Source organism: Poecilia reticulata, chromosome 18 (assembly GCF_904066995.2).
Source record: "Poecilia reticulata chromosome 18, P_reticulata-male-v2, whole genome shotgun sequence".
In the NCBI taxonomy this organism is placed as follows: domain Eukaryota; kingdom Metazoa; phylum Chordata; class Actinopteri; order Cyprinodontiformes; family Poeciliidae; genus Poecilia; species Poecilia reticulata.
The window spans coordinates 23722637-23743557 of record NC_088847.1 but is presented as its reverse complement, the minus strand read 5'-3'; the positions used below and the strand labels follow the sequence as shown (position 1 = coordinate 23743557).

The 20921-nt window shown below is 39.7% G+C and overlaps 1 protein-coding gene across 2 annotated transcripts; it reads right to left on the bottom strand.

Moving 5' to 3' along the window:
• Positions 1 to 4309: 4309 nt before the first annotated feature.
• LOC103480737 (uncharacterized) lies at positions 4310 to 17688 on the bottom strand. Of its 2 annotated transcripts, none has more exons than XM_008435910.2 (22): positions 17591 to 17688; positions 17284 to 17394; positions 16039 to 16488; positions 15680 to 15943; positions 15125 to 15382; positions 14049 to 14140; positions 13609 to 13833; positions 10412 to 10486; positions 10083 to 10179; positions 9852 to 9978; positions 9461 to 9701; positions 9202 to 9358; positions 8515 to 8599; positions 8343 to 8405; positions 7500 to 7702; positions 7288 to 7419; positions 7033 to 7220; positions 6722 to 6870; positions 6018 to 6257; positions 5770 to 5932; positions 5308 to 5432; positions 4310 to 4681 (listed from the first exon to the last, which is right to left on the bottom strand). In XM_008435910.2, the coding sequence occupies exons 2-21, from the start codon at positions 17327 to 17329 to the stop codon at positions 5325 to 5327; spliced, it is 3363 nt and encodes a 1120-aa protein (XP_008434132.2). In that variant the 5' UTR covers positions 17330 to 17394; positions 17591 to 17688; the 3' UTR covers positions 4310 to 4681; positions 5308 to 5324. The 2 variants fall into 2 exon arrangements, with proteins under 2 accessions (XP_008434132.2, XP_008434126.2); XM_008435904.2 differs by having other exon boundaries at positions 5312 to 5432.
• Between the last annotated feature and the right edge of the window lie 3233 nt (positions 17689 to 20921).

Sequence of the window (20921 nt, the reverse complement as noted above, 5' to 3'; positions counted from 1 at the left end):
ACGGACGGACACTACCACACAGACATCGAGTCTTTGCAGAAAAAAACATGTAAATTGATGTTTTAATCAGTTTTCATTCATTTTTGTACATCAGCTCACTGCTGTTCTAATTGTTATTATCAGTATTACTATTCCTCTTTTTCTGATTTTCTGCTGTTTTGTGGAAGATGTTGGCTAAAGTAGGTCAAACGAACCTGTGAATGTCCATCTGCACGTTTTCCCATCAGAAAGATCCGTCACAGCCGGAGGTTCGCTGATCCTCATGACTCATTCCAGTTTGTAAAAAACAGTATCAATGTTTCACAGAGCAGAATTTCTCTGAGTGGTAATTTAAATCTGTACCTCAGCATGTCCGGTGGAAACCTTTTAACTTGAGTCTTTGGCATGAAGTCTCATCTTACCAGCAGATATGAGTCAGAAGTTTCTGCAGAAATGACTGAGACAGTTGACAGTTTTAAAAAGTTATGAAAATTGTGACGCATATTACTATAACAATCGTCCAGATGTGGAAACAAGCATAACAATTTTCATGCTCGCCCCTCAGCTTATGTTTGCTTTTTCCTCCAAGATGGCCGCCATTTTTGAGTCTTTTAAGCTCATTATTGCCAAAACATGTTACGGATTTTCGCAACTTGGATAAACTTTATGCCACATCATTTGCTTTTTGCTCTGGTAATGTTTTCATACAAATTTAAAGAAATAATATGCAGCATTTTAACATCAAAAATCAATAATTTACCTAAAAAACAGTCTAGTTGCTTAAATACTTTTAATAATAACAGGCCTGCACATCCTAAAGTGAAGGATTATGAAACCCTACACCTAAAACTGTAAATGCAGAGTGCTGTGCATTTGAGTCTCAGAAATAAAGTTGCTAAATAAATGACCAATAAAAAAATGGAAGTTTTTGAATTATTAGTCCATTTAATTTTACCTAATTTTTTTCTTTGCTCTCAACGTCGTGAGAATCTTCTTTAAACTGATCTGCTTCTGACTGATCAGATCGGTATTCTGACATTTAATATGTAATTCAAACCACATAACTAGTTAATTATAGGGCTGATCATCACCGAGTCCATTTCCTGTCTGACAACTTTAAGCTTTGCTTAGTGCAGGGGTGTCAAACTCCAGTCCTCAAGGGTCGGTGTCCTGCAACTTTTAGATGTGCCTCTGCTGCACCACCTGAATACAATAATCAGGTCATTAAGGCTCTGGAGAACCGAACTACACTAGGAGGAGGTAATTAAGCCATTTCATTCCAGCGTTTTGAACCTCTGGCACATCTAAAAACTGGAGGACAGCAGAGGACTGGAGTTTGACACCTGCTTTAGTGACTCACCTGCTAACGAGATAATAATAATGACAATAATATTATTGTCTAATATTGTCTGCAAGCAGACAATAATAATGATAATAATAATGATAATATGACTTGATCAGGAAGTTGTCTCAACTAAACCTATTTTTTTTAAAGAAGAATTTTGGGTAACACTTTATTTGAAGGGGTGAGCATGAGACTCACATGACACTGTCATGACATAACATCTGTCATGAACATAACGGAGTCTTTATGAATGTTTATGACAGTTGTCATGAAGTGTCATTTGGTAAATAATGACACTTAATACAAAGTTGCTCTAAAGGTTGCACTAAAAGTCCATTGAAAGTGCCAACTTTGCATTCAATTATCATAATTTACAAAATCATGCAAAGTTGGCATTTTAATGGACTTTTAATGCAACTTTTAGAGCAATTTTGTATTAAAAGTGTCATTATTTACCAAATGACACTTCATGACATCAGTCATAAACATTCATAAAGACTTTTTTATGTTCATGACTGTGTTATGTGAGTCTTATGCACACCCCTGCAAATAAAGTGTTACCACATTTTGTTTACAAAGCACCAGACTGAAGACTTTATTCATTTGGTTTTTGGTAGAAACAGAGAAACAAATCATGCAAATAGAAATTGAGGACGGGAAGGCGACAAAAGGACAGGTTCAAGGTCAAACCCTTTAACGACTCAAGAATGAAATCACGTTTCATAAACTCACTTTTAAATATCACTTAAATATCAGCAAAAATACCTGCAGCATTCCTTAAGGAAGACTGCTAAGAAAGTTTCAAGCAAAAATGTTGAACAATCAGGAAGCATCACCTGGGGAAACTTCCAGGGTTTCCTCCAGAAACTCCCAGAGCCCAGTGGGAGAGCTGCTGGGGTCGTCCATCAGAAATAACAGCATGTAATACCTCAACCATAAACCTTTAGCTTAATCTGTCTTTACTGTCACTGGTGGAGAAAAATCCCCATTTAAAATAACCCATAGCCTGGAGGGGGGGAAAGTAAAGCCTGGTGGCCCGCCAGGCTGATAAAACACTGGGAGAAACTGACTTCTGTCTGGACTGGGTTTGTAAGCGGAAGCCCAGTCCATATCGCCATCTCTAAACAGGAACACTGTGTTTATATTCCCAAAGGATCTTTGGGCTGCTCTTGGTCCCGTCCCTCACCTAGGACCCGTTTGACCTGGCAGATCCGACCCAAATAGAGGCATGAAGCCTCTGATAGCCCCAGGATCTCTGGGCCACTCAAACCCCTCCACCGCGATAAGGTGGCAGCCCAACGGAGGGGAGAAAACAAAGCCAGAAACAGTTTCCTGCTCTGAACTGGAGAGAGGCCAGAAGGTGGCGCTCTGGTGTTTCTACCTAAACAAATTTAGTTCTTGTTTAATTAGAAACTAAATTTTCTGTTTTCATAGAAGCTACACCTGGTCTGGCGTTCTGATTGGCTGTGGCTGCTTCCTGGAAAAGGCATGATGGCTGACATGAAGCTGCCATCACCTGACCGTTCTCCCTCTCCTTTTCAGTACATGAAATCCACGAACATGGAAAGTTCTCCTGATCAGTTCATCTGTTGTGTCTCTGCTCTGTCTTCTCTCAGCTCCAGCCGGTCACGGCAGATGGCTGCTGGTACTGGGCCCGGTTCTGGTTCTGCTGGAGGTTTGTTCCTGTTAGAGGGGAGTTCTTTCTCTCCACTGTCGCCACATGCATGAGGGACTGCTGTAAAGTCAGCGACTCAACACAAGCGAGTTGCTGTCTCCCCCTGCTGGTCAGGAGGAGTGAATGCTGTAAGTAGTGACTCCATACAATCTGCAGGGTGTCGTTTGGTACAAAAGTTTTAAATTACTTTATAATTAAATGAACCTAATGAATTGATAACTTGGATCAACTAAATTGAAATGAATTAAAGTAAAATGCCTTGACAACATTGTTGTGAATTAACATAATTATAAGCGTTTAACCTTTTGGTATCTGCTTTTGGGGTTCCAAACATTTTTTGTATTGGTTGTTGGGTTTTTTGTTAGTTTTTTTATATTGTGTATTGGTGGGGCTCATTTGTTAGTTCGAAAGTTTATTCACAACAAATGTCGTCTCAATGCACTTTAATAATTTCAGTTCAATCACATGTACTCCAATTGCTAGTACAATAAGCTCAGTTGATTGTTAAAGTAGTTTAAAAAGTTTGCACCAAACGACACCAAGCAGATTGTACGGAATCGTTACTTTCGGCATTCACTCCTTCTGACCAGCAGGGGGCGACAAAAAATCCCTTGTGGTGAGTCGCTGACTAGAGCTGCATGTAGCGACAGTGAAGAACTTCCTTCTTCAGCAGAACCAGAACCGGGCTCAGCACCACTATATGTTTTATTCATAGTTTATTCCTGCCATATTTTTAGAATAATCTAGAGAAACACCAAAAATGTATTTTAATTTTTATAATGTAGAATGTATGAAAGCTGCATCTCATAATGGATCATTGAGTTTATTAAAATGAAGCACATATTATATTTAGGTTGTGTGGTAATTGATCTGTTTGACAGCATAAAACAATTCACATGTAAAATGTGAAATCAGGCTGCAGCTATTGTTTTAATGGCCATTATAATTACATATCTGACGCTGAAGGGAGAATTTGGACACCTACTGGTCACAGATGTGCATTACATCATTTAGTAAGTGTTTATAAAGAAATTAAATTTTTGAAAACATAGCTGTGTATTTGTAGATGTGCCTGGTAATCCACAAACAGATTTCAAGAAAATTGAAAACATGTAGCACAACTTTCCAGACATTAAGATGAATGAGTAACATTTTGCATAAAGGTTCTGTGTGTTTCACTGAAGAACCTTGTTGCATAAATTACTGAAAGTGTGAAATTAAATATGCATCTGTTCTGTTAATATCTAATCCAGATAAATAAAAATCAAACATTAGGCTGGTTTAGTGAAAAGAAAAGATGAAAAACAACATTTTTATACCACATTTTATTTATTTTTTGTATTTTTATTGCTAGAAAAGTGAAAGAAAAAGCTTAATGTCAGTATTTCTTTTTAAAAGAAGACAGTTCAATTAAAAAAATATAAAGTTATAATCAGATGCAGTCCTCATGCTTCCCTTCATTTAATTAAATCAAAAGTATGAAGAAATAATTTCTGGTTGACTTTTGCCCAGTCCCCACATTAATTGTACTAAAAACCAAATTTATCTCAAGATATTAGATTATAAAGCGTCAAAAAGTTAGAAATAATCCCAGATTTCCAAACATCCCATCTGTGGATCCAGACTGATGTCAGGAATCAGCGTAAAGGTCGGCAGTCGGTCCAGTTTCACATGGAAACCACCTGAGGAAACAGTTAAATATCAGCGACACATTCCTCCTCTTATCAACTCGTTTAGTGAAGATTTGGTTCTGCTTCGTTTATCACAGATGATAAATCTGAGTTCTTGATTAGCCACGAAGGTCCGAATAAAAACACACAACAGGCAAAAATCTGAACAAATATAAAACATGACTTCAGCCAATTAGGGCATTCAAACAACTTTTTTAAATTATTTTTTAATATTACAGCATATTACAGTCTTTTTATTGTGCTTGATTGCAAAGAATAAGAAAGAGGATAAAATATTTTAATATATATCTGGAGTCCTCTTTTATCTAAATAAAATCTAATGCAACTAATTTCCTTTTGGAAAGGTTCAAAAAAACCCTTCCCTTGTGTAACATGATGAACCATTCCTGTCTGGATTCAAAATACAAACACAAACAAACAAACAAACAAACAAACAAACAAACAAACAAACAAACAAACAAACAAACAAACAAACAAACAAACAAACAAACAAACATCTTGATTATTGAATTACTTGGCCGAAAAATATGTAACAAATAAATACTTTATTTTAAAGTTTATTTAACTTGCCACTTTTAGCTACTGAAACTTTTATGACAATAGTTGGAAAAACAAACCCACCCTGCAGTCTGGACTAATAACCCCAGCCAATGCTGACGACTTTCCGTTCTGATTTGGCTGCGTCTCTATATTTCCGTGGTCTGACGGCTCTTCGTTCTCTGTTGGGTTCATTGGAGCAATCCTGGCATTTAAACATAAAAACACGACATTTACTATTTTGCAGACCAGCACTACATATTTACATACAGTGTAAGATTTATCTCTTCAAAAACCAAGTTTCATATTGAAAAAAAATACATCCATCTTCTTCAGAAGCATTTAAAGAGAACCAAGTCTGCACATCTTGCTGAAAAGTTACTTGTATGTTTTGTCTTACTTCATGTGTAAGAAGATATCTGCAGTAGAAACTAGACCACAGATCCTTTGTAAGACTTTGTGTTTTTGCAGTGTACTGTGTGATTAATCTGATTGTGTTGTTTAATCAACCAGCTGTTAATAAAGTTTTCTAAAGTTTGCACCGGGATGCAGCTGTCCTCCTGTTTACGACACAGCTGGATCTTGCAGTGCAGATAAACTTGACCAGAGTTCCCAGAAAACTCAAATATGTTGAAGGAGAAGTAGACGGAGGTTCCCTCTCCGTTTCCCTCCACCTCCACTGTCCCGTCATTCGGGTCAGCACAGCTGGGAAGAAGAAAAACCAGTTCATGCGAGTCTTATAACCCAGTCTGAACACCCTGATGGTTATGACCGATATTTAGCGCCTCACCCATCTTCAATCAGGTCATAACTTGGTTTGCCGTTGTGTGGTTCCTTGCTGGTTGCCCAGCATGAGTCCATCACCACGGCGATGGTTTTTGGATCCAGCCCGTCCGTCTTCAGCTCCACCCATATTTTCTGGTTCAGCAGAACACCAGAGTCTAGCGCTCGGGTGTAGGCAGCGTTCTCATATGCTTTCATCGACACAGAGTAGCTCCACTCTCCAGACTTGATGTGCTGGACCACAGAGCTGCAAACAAACAAACAAACATGGGAGCTTATTAAACTGCAAAAACACAAAATCTTACCAACTATTTTTTGGTCTTTTCTAAAGCAAATATCTTTGTAGACGTGAAATAAGACAAAACTAACTTACAAGTGACTTTGCAGCAAACTATAGGAGCTTGTTTTAAGTTAACGATTCCTCAATATTGATGGAAAAGTACCAACACTGGCAGATTGTTCCACTTATAACATTTTTCTCATGTTAAAAGTAAAATAATCTGCCAATAGAACTTGTACTTTTTTAAATCAAAATTGAAGAATTAATGGCTTTAAAAAAAGTCCTATATTTTACTCAAGGTTCATCTTATTTCCACCTTACTAAGATATTTGCACTAGTAACTAAACCAAAAACACTTTCATGTTTTGTGTTTTTGCAGTGAAATCAGCGGAAAAAGTTTCCATCATGTGAAAACAAAATCAGTCACACACTTGTCTTTCATTCTGAAGGCCACAATCTTTATGTCGGGTTGAGTGTGGTAGCAGGAGAAGTCGATGAACACTTGATCATGGCGAGTGATGACATCAGAACTGTTCTGGGTCATGATGGCGTTCCTGTAGTTTATCTGACTTCCGTTATTCTGCAGAATCAGACGATCATTAAGAGAAAAAAACTATTATTTCTGCATAACAGTTCTGTTTTTCCACTTTGCTATGATTTTACTGAAAACAATGGATGAGGAAAATGCGAGAGACACACAAAGATCTCTGATAAGAATTAGAGGATGAGTGTCAGATCCCACCGTGATCTCCGTCCCGCAGGTGTTGCTGCTGTCGAAGCTGAAGGTCACCATGTGGCTCTTCTCGTCCATCACGCCCCTGCAGCTCCGGTCATTAAGGTGCAGGACTGTGTAGTCGACGCCTTTTTCCTCCAGCAGACACCCAACAAGAGTGATTGAACCAGAGTTCTGCCTGCACACAGCCGGCTCACCTGGGAATAAAAACATCTTTAGAAACTCTTTTTCCAAAGAGCTGTGTATATCTCAGAGGTTTCTTACCCAGAGTGTTTGACAGTTTGTATTTGGAGGCAAACACGGCTCTGCAGAGGCAGCCAGTCTTCCCGCTGTGTTTCCTGCCACAAAACTCATGATCGCTGCAGAGCTTGTCCTGACAAAACGCCTGAGGCTTGGCTGCAGAGAAGCAAAACCAAATGTTATTCTGACAGCATGCAGGCTGTAGAAACCTTGCAGTAAAGATGTGATTCTCTCACAGCAGCCTGCGTTTAACCACCATCTGTCCAGTGTGATGTTGCTCTGTAGGTAGCAGGCTGTGGCGTACGCCCACAGGAACTGACAGGGCAGATCATCCGCTGAAGGATATCCACACAGAGTGCTGCTGCAGGCGCTGATGTAGGGAGTCGGGTCGACGTAGTTGTTGCAGGAGGAAAACGGGGCGGCCCTCAAGAGGTTACAGCTTTTTCACACACAGGAAGATAAAAACATTAAACATGTCAAACTCAAAACCATAGATGCCAAATTACATCAATCAGGCCCTCCAGTTTTTTGTGATTCCAAAATCGCAAAATTAATAGATCCTTAATTTTTTTGTGTTGATGCATAGCTGTAAATTTATTGCAAATTTCCCCCCAAAAAATGGTCCAAATACATCAGGTTTAAGTGATGTTAACTCCCACCTGCAGGTGGCAGTATTTCTTGCCTCAGTATTACTTAATGTCAAGTTGTCGTCCGTGGCCTATGTGGTGAATACAGGCCCAAATATTAAGCAAATATTTCCAAATTAGCTCCACAAAATCTGTGATTCTGACTGAAAAAAAATCATAAAAAAACAATTGTAAAAACCCTGATAGATTGATCAATTTGAAAAGATGTTCAATATCTAATTTTAAGAACTTATCAAATGCAGAGGCAGCTGTTTATAAATAATTTAACAGTCTGCTAATATCAATAAATTCTGCCACTACCGGCCCTTTAAGAACATTCATGATCCTGACGCAATTCAAAATGAAAATTAATTTGACATCCCTGCCATATACAATGCAAACTAGACAGTATAACACAGGTCTGTTCTTGGTAGAAGGAATAAATCTACTCACTGTTTGGCGGTCATGTTGCATTCTATTTGACTGTCCACAGGGTCTACATACTGCCTTTCACAGCTAACAAGAAAACAAATAAATCAACTAGTCAACTTCCTGTTTTTTTGAGGGAATGGTTTTGAATTCAAAAATAACTGTATTTAATTATTTATTCATAATAATGTTGTACCTTGGAGAGCTTAAATCAAGAAGCTTCGCAGTCGACATATTTCTGGAGTCGACACACAGACCCTTCATCGCTGATCCAACAGGGACTGAAAGTTTACAGACAGTATTAGTGAAAGCTGCATGAAAGCAGGTCACTAAAATCCTCTGAATTTACATCTCATAGCCGAATTTTGACAACTGAAAAGTATTCCTACTGACTTAAACAAACATTGCATCTTCAATCTGTTTGTTAATAAATACATTGTAATCTTTACATTTTCACGTGAAAAAATGTTTTTTTATAGTCAAATTTCCTGAGTAAACCTCAATTGCAGCTTTAAGATGGATTTGTCGCCTATTTTTCTTTCTGGATAGAATGAATTAGTACTTAGAGGACTAATCCTGCCTTTACTAAAAAGAAATACAAAACAAATCAAGATCATAAATAAATTGCATGCCCCAAATGATTAACAAATGCATTACTGCACCATCAAATTGAACTAAATAATAATACAAAAGATATTTGTTTCTCTTTGACTTTAAGAAATAATTTTTGTGCTCATCTTCTCATTTTGTATTTTACCTTATCTGTTTTTTTTTCTTTTGTCTTATTCATATTTATGGCAGGATTGGTCTTCCGTAGAGAAGAACCAGACGTTAAAAAGTTGAAGAATAATAATCAGTTCATTGCTGCCTTGTTTATTCCTACCTCTCATGTTTATCTGTGCAGTGTAGCCATCAAACAACACCGACATTTTGAGCCCAGAGAACAAAGACGTTGCTGTGAGTCCATTTTTATCTTTGCTTAATGAAATGCCCTCAAACTGCTGGACTGGACTGTTTAGGATCAACACTGTCTCGTTCATCTGAGTGCAACAAAGTAGGAAAATTATTAGCTATAAAATGAGAATCTATGTGACGAAGGGAAGAGTTGCACAGGAATTTTGATCCAACTTTCTGGGAATTACCTTAATCCTGCCACCTTGTTCCAGGCGGAAGTAAAGCTTTGAGCCAGCAGGTCGAAAGCTCACACTTTCCAGGAAGCTCACGTCTCTACGGCGGCGTTCCTGGAAGTTAGCCAGCACTTCAAACCCACTTGATGAGTCTGACACCAGAGAGTACACACACCGGTCCTTCACAGAGCTCTGTTGACCCAGGAAGTCGATGACAGTGGGGCCGGTCACGGTGCAGATTTGGTTTTTAAAACATCTGATGGAAAAATAAACAGGCAGATTAATAACAAATCACAGCAACAACAAACCGTAGCTTTCTGTCTAAACCAGAAACCAGAATGTCTCTGTGTGTGTGTGTGTGTGTGTGTGTGTGTGTGTGTGTGTGTGTGTGTGTGTGTGTGTTTACCTGCCGTTTCCGTCACATTCCTCCTGCTCACCACAGCCGGTTGATGTGACAGCTCTGTCGATGCTGCAGGTGAAGCTTCTGCAGGTTTTTTCAAAACGGACTGTTGAGTTAGGTAAAATCCCAACACCTGAAGAGAAAATGAAGACGTTTGTGTTTCTTAAAGATCCCCCTATTTCTCTTTCAAATGTCAGCAAGGCTCAACAGAATCAGAAAAAAAAAAAATTCACCAACCTGAGACTCTGCATCCACTGATGTCTGCAAATCCAGAGTCAGACGACCCAAGAGACACAGACTGAACTAGCTTACCCTCAACTGCTACATCCGCCATCTATACGGTATAATATAATAAATAAAGAAATTATTTGAAATATTAAGATGGAAAAGCAGCAGATTACCATTTAAACAGTTAAGTTTATCTTGTAAAATGCAGCAGAGAAAGTAAAGATGGTTGTAATTTTAGCCTTTTATTCACATTATTGCTTTCAAAACCAATTTCTAGTCTTAGATTAAGTGTTTTATAGTAAATACACATGTGAAAACCAAACAATAAAAATACTCACCACTTTTGCCTCACTGGAGACTGAACTGAAATGCAGAGCTGTTTGTTTCCCAAAACTGAGGAGGTTCAGATTTACCTTGGTTAAAAAACAAAAAGACGCAGAAAAAAAAAAAGTTATCAAAAGTGAAGCACTAGATTTTTCAAGGATTTCATATTGGCCCTTTGCAACTATGTTACTTAATCACTCGAGGCGCCATGTTGGACGTTGGAAATGAGGATCGGGGATATTGAACTGAGCGACTCAAATTGTTTATTCATGGCTTCTTGTTCGAGTCAGTGAACGTAACACACCTGTTGGGGCTGCATTTACAAAAGTTTGAAACAGCTAACGTAGAAACCGAGCCGTACCTCCTCCCTCCTGACGTGTTCATCAAATTACTGACTTTGCCTGAATTCACACCACATTTTATGTCACTATGTCATAAACCAGGGGTCCCCAAACGTTTTCCTATGAGGGCCACATAACTTTTCCTTCTCTGGTGGGGGGCCGGAGTCAGTTTGTAACAGAAAAATGTTACACGTTTATCACCTGCGCTGCCGGAAATTGTTGACTGGGGGGTTCTCGATTGATTTTTACCCAGAAAGCACATGAGCAAAAACCGTTAGTGAAACGGTCACTGGGACTGACTAGTATATATTTCATTGAGGAAAACCTGGAATGCGGCGTTCATAACAAACACGTGTGTTCATCTGCTCTGCTGCTAGCAAACAACTGTACTGATTAAATAACATAAAAGTCAAGAAGTTCTCTAAAAGTCCAACAGATGGCAGCAATGCGCCATGCAAAACAAAACACCCACAGTTTACAGGACACACCTCCTAAAGAGCCCCCTGGTGGTTGAAGAAAAATCCACATATAAACCGGAAAATACAATATATGAAAAAAAATCTGAATGCTCTCTGGTATTGTTCAGGGGGCCGGAACAAATGTGGCGGCGGGCCGTAATTTGGGGACCACTGTCATAAACGGTGTTTCCCCCTCACTCTGAAGAAGCCTTAAAATGAACAAAAGACGATAGGCTAGCCAGTTCCCCCCCCCCCCAACACATGCAACACATGCTAGGCTAACATGACGGAGGGGCATTGTCTCCATGGTTACCAATTGTTAGATAGGTACCTTTTTCCATAATGCAATATTTTATATCATCTTTCTAATCATACTTACTTATAAAGTACATGAACCTTAATCTTACCCTGTAAAAAGTGTTCGCTGAAAATCCGCGATGACACGGAGGTTTGATTACACCAACGGTTTGTGATTAACGGCATCGCCGCCGTTACTTCGAAGACCTCCTCAATCCCACCAACATGCCTTCTGTTGAGGAAGCTGAGCATGGGGACTCTGGGCTGGGCTCTCCAATCTCTGGGGACGAGGTCGCCGAGGTGGTCAAAAAGCTCCTCGGTGGCAGGGCCCCGGGGGTGGATGAGATCCGCCCGGAGTTCCTTAAGGCTCTGGATGTTGCGGGGTTGTGTTGGCTAACGCGACTCTGCAATATCGCATGGACATCGGGGGCAGTTCCCCTGGATTGGCAGACCGGGGTGGTGGTCCCCCTGTTTAAAAAGGGGGACCGGAGGGTGTGCTCCAATTACAGGGGGATCACACTCTTAAGCCTCCCTGGTAAGGTCTATTCAGGGGTCCTGGAGAGGAGGGTCCGTCGGATAGTCGAACCTCGGATTCAGGAAGAGCAGTGTGGTTTTCGTCCTGGTCGTGGAACACTGGACCAGCTCTACACCCTCAGCGGGGTCCTGGAGGGTGCATGGGAGTTCGCCCAACCAGTCTACATGTGTTTTGTGGACTTGGAGAAGGCGTTCGACCGTGTCCCTCGGGGGGCCCTGTGGGGGGTACTCCGGGAGTATGGGGTACCGGGCCCTTTGATACAGGCTGTCAGGTCCCTGTATGACCGGTGTCAGAGTCTGGTCCGCATTGCCGGCAGTAAGTCGGGCTCGTTTCCGGTGAGAGTTGGACTCCGCCAAGGCTGCCCTTTGTCATCGATTCTGTTCATTACTTTCATGAACAGAATTTCTAGGCGCAGCCGAGGTGTTGAGGGGATCCGTTTTGGTGGCCTTGGGATCGCATCTCTGCTTTTTGCGGATGATGTGGTCCTGTTGGCTTCATCGGAACGTGATCTGCGGCTCTCACTGGAGCGGTTCGCAGCCGAGTGTGAAGCGGCCGGGATGAGGCTCAGTGCCTCCAAATCCGAGGCCATGGTCTTGAGCCGGAAAAGGGTAGAGTGCCTTCTCCGGGTCAGGGGGGTCGTCCTGCCTCAAGTGGAGGAGTTTAAGTATCTGGGGATCTTGTTCACGAATGAGGGAAGAAGGGAGCGGGAGATCGACAGGCGGATTGGGGCAGCGTCTACTGTGAAGCGGGCGCTGTACCGGTCCGTCGTGGTGAAGAGAGAGCTGAGCCAAAAAGCGAAGCTCTCGATTTACCGGTTGATCTACGTTCCCACCCTCATCTATGGTCATGAGCTTTGGGTCATGACCGAAAGAACGAGATCACGGGTACAAGCGGCCGAAATGGATTTCCTCCGCAGGGTGGCTGGGCTCTCCCTTAGAGATAGGGTGAGAAGCTCGGTCATCCGGGAGGGACTCAGAGTAGAGCCGCTGCTCCTCCACGTCGAGAGGAGCCAGTTGAGGTGGCTCGGGCATCTGGTAAGGATGCCTCCTGGACGCCTCCCTGGTGAGGTGTTCCGGGCACGTCCCTCCGGGAGGAGGCCTCGGGGAAGACCCAGGACACGCTGGAGGGATTACGTCTCTCGGCTGGCCTGGGAACGCCTTGGGATTCCCCCGGAGGAGCTGGAAGAAGTGGCTGGGGAGAGGGAAGTCTGGGCCTCCCTTCTGAAGCTGCTGCCCCCGCGACCCGACCCCGGATAAGCGGAAGAAAATGGATGGATGGATGGATGGATGGATGGCATCGCCCCTCATTAAGTTATATAATAAAATTACAAGTTATTTGACCAAGTTGGCTGACCGCGTCTATTGTTAAAGCGAAATCAACTAAATAAAAGCGACATTAGGCCATCAGACTCGTTTTTTGACGGGCTTTACAGAAGCTGCGTTTTGACGTCCATCATGGCGGATCGAGCCGAGTTCCGAAGACCGTGACGTCACGTGCAAAGGGTCAATATGTGATATATCTGTTTGTTTACAAATCTCGTAAGCATCAAGAAGAGCTCAAATTAAATGTATTATATTTACTTTCTTGTTCGTGTACGTCATCTCAAATTGCACAGAGCACTTCATGCTGCTGCTGATGGTTTGCACTGCTGCTTTTGCTCGAGCTTCATATGAAGAATCTTTGTCCCTTATGATGAATTTGGCCTCGCCAGACTCGGGTTTAGGTCCAACAATGCAGTCGTCATTGCTTCCAGAGTTATAATAACCGTTGAAACAGATGGCAAAGTTCTTACTGGTGAAGTTCACCTGTTAAAATCAAACACATCACTTTGAAAAGCCATCGTCTTTTATGTCATTTTTTTTAATACATGCATTGATTTTTTTTTTAATGCTAAAAATAAAGATTCAACTACTAAATGGGATTCATTAGCTTGCTGCTGCGCAAATAAAAATGCAATTAAAACCCATATTAGATTATATATCCACATGTATTCAGAAAGATTTGGCTCCATTTTACTTACATAAACCTGCTGGTAAACATTTTGATAGAAAGATAACGGACACAAGGTGAGGTTGAACTTTTTGGCTTCACCAAATTTCTCCCCAGAAGTACCTGCAGACATGAAAACATAAAAACTTAAATGCAGAATGTTAAGTAGAGGTGGTCTGAAATCGGTGAGTTATGAATATTAATAAGAACAATATTTTAATTTTAGCTTCTGTTCAGTAGATTCCACAGATTAACAATATAATTTAAAGATTGTGTTTAATTGGCTAAATTAAGGGAGATGTAATGTGGATCGCACCCATAAAAAAAAAATCAAAAAACAGCCCCCCCCCAAAAAAAAAAAAAAAAAAACTCATTGAATGCATTTTTTTGAATGATTATACTTATTAGTCTAAGTACTTAATACTTACACTAATATAGGATTTAATTATTTTTGCAAGCAGATGAAAATGTGCTAAACAATATGAAGCACATTAATAATGAGAATTGTATTTTATTTTTTACAGCATGATCAGCTGATCATGCAACAACATTGGGCTTCCTTTGAAGATATGGGTCACAAAATAGTTAAATAAAAGCACAACCAGTATGATATGCTGTAAATATTATCTAATATAATTATTTTTAAGACATAAAGCTTAGTGTTTAACAGTAAAATTGTTGATTTTTTTATCTTCATCAATCCAAAAATGCAAAATATTTTATATGTATGTCTATAATCCAAATTGTATGCTCTTATTTTTTACACAGCTTATTCAGGAGTTATGTGATGTTTTACTGACATTTAGAAATTAAAATATATTATCAATATTTCTGTGTATAAATAACCTGCTCTTTGTTTGCAGATTTCTCCATGTATTCTTTCATTTTGAAAAATCACAGACAATGTGTTTTTCAAACTCACCAACCATTAGCCTATAAATAATAATGTTCATTCTGGGTTCAGGTTGGAGATGTTTGACAGAATAACTTCAAAAACTATTTTGTTTTGAGAATTTTTCTTTTTTTGGGATTATAGTTGACGTTCAACAAGTTTAAAATTGACTTACCCATTACCTAAAAATTATAAAAATAACATTAAAATCTTACCAGTTTCAGCGATAAGCTGCACTCCAGTACTTCTGAGATTCTCAAACTCAGAGAAGAGAGTGAATGTGTATTTGGTTCCAGCAGAAAGAGGCGACACGGTGTAAGTTACTGGTCCGTTTCCAGCTGATGCAGCGATTCTCCTCTCGTTACCGTTGAACTGGAGAATGAAGCTGTTGACGTTGTTCACTCTGTTCCACTGCAGAGTTATACTGCTCTCAGTTTCATTCAAGGACACCAAGCCAGATGGATATGAAGGAGCTGATGACAAAGTTTAGAAATGTATTAAAGGTGGAAATTGCACTGCACCTGAGTAATGGTGTCTAATTTTATAAAGCGGAGGACAAAGTGAGCATCAAATAATCTACCAGTGGCACTAGCACTTTTTCACAATCAAACTTATATCTTGCTGAAAAGTTACTCATAAGAAAGGTTTTGTCTTATTTCGAGAGCACTAACATATATTTACACTAGAAACGGTAAGGTTTGTGTCTTTGCAGTGAGTGTATTAATAATTGTATTATTATTTCCTTCATAAAGTAAAATGAAACGTCTTACCAGTGGCAGCTGTAAATTGTATTCCACGGTCTCTGACATTTCCAACCACAGCAAAAATAGTAAATGTGTATTTAGTTGCTGCCGTGAGGGAAGAAACTGTGACTGTTACGGCTCCATTTCCACTCGGTGCTGCGACTGGAATCTCTCTACCGTTATACTGGACAACAAAGCTGACCACGTTGTTTAATCTGCTCCACTGTAGATTGATGCTGGTCTCAGTTTGGCTTATTGCTTTGACGTCAAACACGTTGTTAGAAACTATTTCTGGAAAAAAACAACATGACAACACAATTATATCAACACTTTATAGGTTTTAGAGAAAGATTGAATCGTAACAGGTACTGATGACGGAGCATTACCTGCACAATATCCAAGGTGGCAAACTGATGGTTTCGCAAGTTTGTACACGTAAAAGTTTCCAGGACAGAGCTTGACTTTTATGGTGTGTGAGGCAAAATAGCAACAGGAAGAGCTCCAGTTATTACACACAGTACGAGTTACGACATCACTGGTCTGTGTGGGGTTAGGCTCTGTTATGTACAAAGAAGCATGAGTTCCACATCTTTGTGATGGTACACACTTTTCTGGAATAGCAGCACTGCTCCCTCCTAGATAAAACCGATACCAGCCGTCCCAGTTTACCCACTGGTCACACCTCACATTGCTCTGGTCTACGTTATTTACTGAGCGCCAATCCTCACGCAGTTCAGTGTAACGGGAACAGGGATCTGCACACTGAGGAACTCCATTTACGGTGATGCAGTCCAATCCGGCAGAGCAACCTCCCACTGGACAAGACAGAGCTTGACCTACGAGAGAGAGAGAAAAATCATGATACCTTTACAACAGTGGTCCACAAACTACGGCCTGCCTCCACATTTGGTCCGGCCCCCTGAACAACACCAGAGAGCATTCAGATTTTTTTTCATACACCGTATTTTTCGGACTATACGCCGTTTATATGTGGATTTTTCTTCAACCACCAGGGGGCTCTTGAACAGGAAGTGAATCATTGGAAGTCAAAATTGAAAATAAAAGAAGAAAGCGCCCATTTAAGCAGAATTAGGTTTTAATAGGGAATTGAAATTTGAGAATGTTGTTGATCAGTTAAATAGCATCGAGGGGAAAAAGAAGATTTTATTTTATTTTATTTTATTTTGTTTAAATAATACTGGGATCATGATGAGAATTTGAGGTGCTTTACAATAAAAAAAGCAACCTACAGAGATTGAATTGCATTTCAACATCACGTGAATTTCTCCTAAAATGTTAAATTAAGTATCTCTTCCTGTTTTCAGTTACTTTGCATGATTTTATTCGGCAGATGAGATCTAATAAAACCAGCGCAAGATACATTTGTTTGTTTTTATTTACTTTTTGTAGCTTTTCAGAGAATATTTTAAAATACCGTAGCATAGAAACATAAAGAGAAGAAACAAAACAAATCTGTTTGTGGGAATATATTTCCATATACAATAATTTCAGATATTAACAAAAAAATAAACCTTGGAGTCTAAATCGTAACCAAACTAAGTCCAATAATAAAAAAAACACCTGACACAGTGCTTTTTTATTCCAGAAATAAATGATGTTTGTTTGAATACCTGACACTGTGGTGAAAACACACAGGAGCAGCAGAAGCTGAAGCATCTTGGAGGCTGGCCAGACAGCCGGCAGGAGATGAAGAAAGCTTCAGGCTCTTCCAAAGTTTTTCTCTGGTTAAGAATTAAATACCAAAAAAATGACATTTAGGATCGTGGTCATCAGAAAATACAAGAGTTTGAACTGTAAATATAAACAGTGATGTTGCTCTTAAACTTGGACAAAAAAGATAATTAAAAACAGACAAACTGTTTTTGTCTACTGTGACCTATGACCTTTGGGTTACAGATTGAAGACGACGTTTCTTACATGTTCTGAAGGTTGTCTGCCGCCGCTGGAGTTCTGTCTTCATCTCAGGTCTCTTGTTTCTTTCTGCATCCTTTTATGCCCGTCCTGGGTCCTGTCCACACCCAGGACGGGTTGTTAGCTCTGTACTGGGTTTCACTGGGAAAAAAAATAGTTTGTCGTTACACAACTAGAACAAAAATAAAACATATTGTTTCTGCATGTACTCCATTTAAAATTAGTTAAGAGTAATTAATTAATTAAAATTAACTATTTAGTTGCTGCCGTGACGGGTATTTGTCAGTTTAAACTGAAAATTAAATAACATTTTTTGCATCTTTTCTTTTCTTTGTTGCAAGTTTTTTTGTTCCAGAGATGCAATGCTGTTTTTCATGTAGCTTCAACACAATATTTGACTTGTTCTTCATTAGAATAATAAAAAAAATTGGACAAAAACTTATAGATACAAAAATGATAAATGTCTATATTTAGTTTATATACATTTCTCAGTAGACTCACTTTGTTGTCACCCTGTAACTAAATTATGATCTGCTTTGGGAATTTTCCATTGTAAATGTAAAAAAACGTCATTCTCAAAAAAACAAACAAACTGTAATTTAATTTCACATTCAGAAATTTGATATATATCTTTATTTTCTGTAGCCATAACTAAAGTAAAAAAAGATCGTTTAAAGTGTTTTCATTGATAGCTACGTAGTATAGTTAAAAATGTGCCTTCAAGTTCACAAAAACTCATTTTCAATAGTTTTCCTTATTTACTTATAGTAAAAAACTATTATTCATCAAAAAACAAACAATGGTAATTGTACACAAAGGATTTAGAGATATTTAGAGTTGCCTACACCTATTTGCTTGTTCCTTTTGCAAACTCAGGCTAGAGAAACCAGTTTACATTGATCATCTCTCTCTTTGCTCTACTGTCACTCAGATTAACTATCATTTCCAACTAGACTGTGACGACTTGATCAGAAACAGAGTAGAAGAGAGAAAACCTTTATTGTAAAGTGACCGGCAAGTCACAGCATGTAGATTTACACAAATAAACAAAAACAATTTACATTCTAACAAAGCATTGAACTGTGAGGTTAGCTGAGCATTGTTGCTGACCATGTCCATCCCTTTGTGACCACAGAGTACCATCTTCTGATGGCTACTTCCAGCAGGATAACGCTCCCCGTCATACAGCGACAATCCTCTCAGACTGCTGGCCTCCACAGTCAACAGATCTCAGTCCACCAATAGAAAACCTTTGGGCTGAGGTGGAACGTTTCCAGTACCTTGTTGAATCTATGCCACGAAGGATGAAGGCAAAAAGGAGGCCAACCCTGTACTAGTGAGGTGTACCTAATAAAGTGGCCGGTTATAGATAACAATTAAAAACAGGACATGGTCTTTTAAACCGCCAGAGGAACCCAAAATATTAATCCAGTAGCAAAGTAGCAAATCCTAAAAGGATTTGACAAAACCTTTTAGTTTCAACTATATTTATAAAAAGTTCAGATACGTTACTGAAACGTGGTATACAAATAAAAGCTGATCGATTTATTGATGTATTCGTTTCCATTATTGCTGTAGGTGTTTTCAGGATTGTCATGAACGGTGGTAGGTGATGGTGAGGAGAGACGCTGAAACCCAGGTATGTAGATGATATTGATGGTTTTAATGATGACAATAGAGCACAAAACAGTCCAGGACAGGCAGCACGGCACAAAACAAGCACACGGCTAAACACCGGTAGCAACTGACTTGCGGGACTAAATGAGAGCGAACACGAACCAGGACTTGGCAGTTCTACTGGCGCGTGACGATGAACTTAGACAGTTGACAGCAATAGACGTATGACGAGGATCCGACGAAGAACACAGACAACAGGTGAGACTAAATACACATGGGGTAATCCAGGGAAGGAGACCCACCTGGGAGACAATCAATGGGGGAAGACGCAGAGACAGGACTCACAGGGAACAGGATCAAACAGAAACTCAAAAATAAACACATAGAAACACGGATCACGACAAGCATAGCAGTAGACACAAGGAAGCGTAATGGAAAAACAAACTCCATATGAGACGGCTATTAAAGTTCTCAATTACTTTGTGTTTACTTATCTTCTACACAGTAAAAACCACAATTTGCAGAGCATCAGTGGAGAGACAAGTTTAAACATGAAATGCAACAACTCCTGTAATTCCAGGAAATACTTCCTTATTTTCCTTGAATCACAGGCGGGTAGCATCCACTTTGACCCTTTTAACAAACACAGCTGGTTCCAAGAAGCTCAATTATCACCTGGGTTCGACTTCAGATATGAATATAAGTTACAGTTTTGGTTATGTTTTATTAATGAATATAAGTCAAAACAATGTCTAAATGACAGAAATACAAACATGCCATGATTGTGTGGTTCACTGTGTAATACGTTGTGTTCATTCTGCGATTTGCTGCTCTCAGTTCTCCTGGTTTATGTCTGCATAAAAATGACACTTTCTGCTTAGCAAAATATGGTTTTATCTAATTATGACACAGAAAATGTCTTGTTCGTGCCCTGCTGTATCTGAGCATGCAAGCATAGTGACCTCTGACCCAACGGGTTTCACACATCCTAGAGGTGACTCATTTAAAACACCACAATCAGGTAAAAGTTGGATTAAAAACAGCAGCAGAATTTGGACAGTTTTCAACAAAATGGGAAGAGTCAGCATTAATAATCCTAAAACTTTAGCTTATTTCACAAATACTACTAATAATTATTAGCTAATTACTGGCAGCACAGCATGCCAAGTTAAGTTAAATGTGCAAAGACTGTCAGATTTATTATCATTATGATTGACACACATAATCTTTTGGTCTTTCCAGTGAATGGTACATAATGATCTGCTTCCAGCTACTGACTTGTTTCCATGAGTCCTCTTTTAATCCAGGTATAAAATTTATTTGTTTCATTGTTTGTTCTAGAACTTGTTACATAAAAAAATGAAATGAAGCCTAAGCGTAAATTCAAGCTGGGTGACTCTGTAATCCTATCCGGAATCAACAGTGTGTCACGCCTCCTTCTCATCCAATCAGCAGCAAGTTGTCACTCCAATTCAGCCAATCATGACTCAAGAACCCCTTCTTAAAGCCAAACATCCACATGGATCCACCTCCTCCCCGTCTCCACCCTCATCCTTCCACCAGGCTTCCCTCCACCATTTGCCCCGGGGCAGAAGGCCACCCTGAGCCCCTCCCTGAGCTCGGGGCGATTCTCGGCAGCCACGTCTTCTGCTGGCGCCAAAGAACCTCAAGTCAAATAAAACTTTCCAACTGTTGCTTTTTCTCCATCTGAGTCTCTCCA